This window comes from Priapulus caudatus, unplaced genomic scaffold, assembly GCF_000485595.1.
Source record: "Priapulus caudatus unplaced genomic scaffold, Priapulus_caudatus-5.0.1 Scaffold1937, whole genome shotgun sequence".
Classification (NCBI taxonomy): Eukaryota; Metazoa; Priapulida; class Priapulimorpha; order Priapulimorphida; family Priapulidae; genus Priapulus; species Priapulus caudatus.
Genome location: NW_014578998.1, coordinates 27032 through 29652, shown reverse-complemented (window position 1 = coordinate 29652; position 2621 = coordinate 27032). Strand labels below are relative to the sequence as shown.

The 2621-nt window shown below is 46.3% G+C and overlaps 1 protein-coding gene across 1 annotated transcript; it reads right to left on the bottom strand.

The window, feature by feature from the left end:
• Positions 1-198: 198 nt before the first annotated feature.
• Positions 199-2280, bottom strand: LOC106817942 (uncharacterized protein K02A2.6-like). The gene is made up of 4 exons (XM_014822650.1): positions 2265-2280; positions 1887-2036; positions 441-1565; positions 199-224 (listed from the first exon to the last, which is right to left on the bottom strand). Exons 1-4 carry the CDS (start codon positions 2278-2280, stop codon positions 199-201), a joined length of 1317 nt encoding a protein of 438 aa, XP_014678136.1.
• Positions 2281-2621: the final 341 nt, after the last annotated feature.

The following is a 2621-nucleotide window of genomic DNA, read 5'->3' as shown; positions in this document are numbered from 1 at the left end:
CCCTCCCCTTCTAGATTATTATTACTCCAGTAGAATAAACCGATTGCTAACAGTATGCACTATATGTGGAAGTATTCTTTTATCAAATCATTACAGTCTTCCCAGTCCAATTGTCCATTTAGGAATCATCAAAACACAAAATAGCTATCAATAAAACTGTACTGTCCATAGTACTAGAATAAAGTAACTGATAATATTTCACACTGAAATGTTCTGGTTACATACTGAAAATAATAACCGATTCACAACATGTGGCCATTTACACTCTGGCCAAAATCAAACACTGTCCTACTAATAACCAGTGGCATAATCCGCAAGGTGGACAGGTGGACGACGAATACGTGATGGTCGCGGAGAACCGGCTATTGGACTACCGTTTACGATTGGACTCAGTCGACGAGGTGTTTCATGATTAACAGCATCATCAATCACGTCATCACCTACATCGATTACATCATCAAGATGGACCATGTCGTCATCACCCTTCACAGTTACTGTTCCGCGTTCCCGCGGTTGATCAGCAAAGTACTTTTTCAGGTGCGCCACATTGCGTCGATAGCGTGCTCCTTCAGGCGACTCCACTATAATCTCACTACCACACCGTCCAACTACTGTGTATGGCTCGTGCTCAAATCGCGTTGAGAGTTTGTTGCATGGATACCTCCTTTGCATCAACACTCTTTCCTCAGGTTCAATGTCAGTCTTTTGCGTGCCGCGATGGCTGTCTGCATACTCCTTCCCTTTCTGTTTGCGATTAGCATCTCTCTCTCTCACGTCACTGTCGCGAGAAGTCGCGTCCTCCTCGCTCACGCCTAGGCGTATGACATCTGGTAACTTGGTACGTATTTTCCTGCCAAACAGCAGCTCGGCTGGGCTTACCCCTGTTGTCGTGTGTGGAGTCGACCTATACGCGGTTAGAAACTTGTTCAGTTCCAACTTCCAGTCTCGGTTTTGAGCCTGTGCGATTTTCATAGATTTAAGCAATGTCCTGTTTTGCCTCTCGACCTCGCTGCTAGCCTGCGGCCACAACGGCGTTGACCTCCTATGTTCTATGTCGTTCTTCATGTATGACTCGAATTTGTCTGAAACGAACTGAGGTCCGTTATCAGTCTTTACTGATGATGCCAAGCCGTGAGTAGTGAACATGTTATCCATTGACGCAATCACTTTCTCTGACGTCACAGACTTTAGCACGTCGATTTCGAAATAACGGCTGTAATAATCGACGACTACCAGCAGATATTCCCCCATTGGCATTGGACCAAGCAGATCTGCTGCTAGATCCTGCCAGGGTCCTGTTGGCAACTCCGTTCTCTTAAGCGGTTCTGGCGGAGAAGGCGTCCCTACCAATTGACACTCGTGACACATTCTACACACGTGTTCTGCCGCACGATCAATACCAGGCCACCACACCTTGGTTCGTAGTCTCTGTTTAGTCTTAACAATGCCCTGGTGGCCCTCATGTGCCAACTGTACAGTTCTCTTCCTCAGTGAGGTTGGTATTACTAATTTAGTACCTCTCAAAATAAGCTGTCCCAGCGTCGCTAGTTCATAACGTACTACACCTGTGTAACCCGATGGACAGCTTTGCCAGTCACCTGTCTGGACACACTCTCTCAAGTCGCGAATTCTGCGATCATTCGCAGATTTCTCGTTCGATCTCTTCGACCGGTATTGCTTGTGGTGCTGCGTTCAACGCCACAAATCGGATGTATTCATCTTCGACGTTCACCACGTTTTGACGAATTGTCGTCGTCAGACGCGACAAAACATCTGCCGATGTTTCTGGAGCCAGGTATCCAGGTCGCGACATACTTGTACGGTTGCAGTCTCAGGCCACCACGTTCAATGCGTGCTGGGGTTTCTACGCTTTTGGAGTAAATCACCTTCCAACGGTTTGTGATCCGTCAACATCTCGAATTCAATACCATATAGATATGCGTGGAAACGCTCGCATGCCCCCACCAATGCGAGAGCCTCCTCCGTTTGGGAGTATCTGCGCTCTACATCAGTCAGGCTCCTGCTGGCGTAGCTCACTACACGTGTAACAGTGCACGTGCGTAATTAGTGTTAAAAGTTGTTTATTTAGAAATTACCTGCGCGCACATGTTATACACATAGGTGGTCGCGCCTACACGCGTTAGTCAGCTGGCTAGCTGCCCAAGGTCGAGCAAGGCGCGTGTGCGCCTTAGACTATGTATGTTTAAATCATCGCGGGCGTAGAAGTGGGTGACACGCGTTTATATGTCAGCCGATAAAGCTACCTGTGTCCACTTCCATTGAAACATGTATGAAAGGCTTGGCCTTGGACCGAAGTCAGCTGATGCGCGGATACGTGCATTTAGTATATACATATCACACGCTTTAATTAGTTTGCGCGTGTGATAATGATATTGTGTTGATATTAATTACTACATAGGATGTTGTATACATGCATCTATATATATGATAGATGTGTAGACAAGGAAGTATAATACATTGAACTTACATGGCCTGCGTAGCTGCGTATAAATGCACGTGCCTACGTGTAATGCATGTGATTGCGTAGGCCCATGTATTTAACTTAGACGTGTAATTTTGATAGGTGTATGATGGTCATTACTGCATATGATGCGTATATA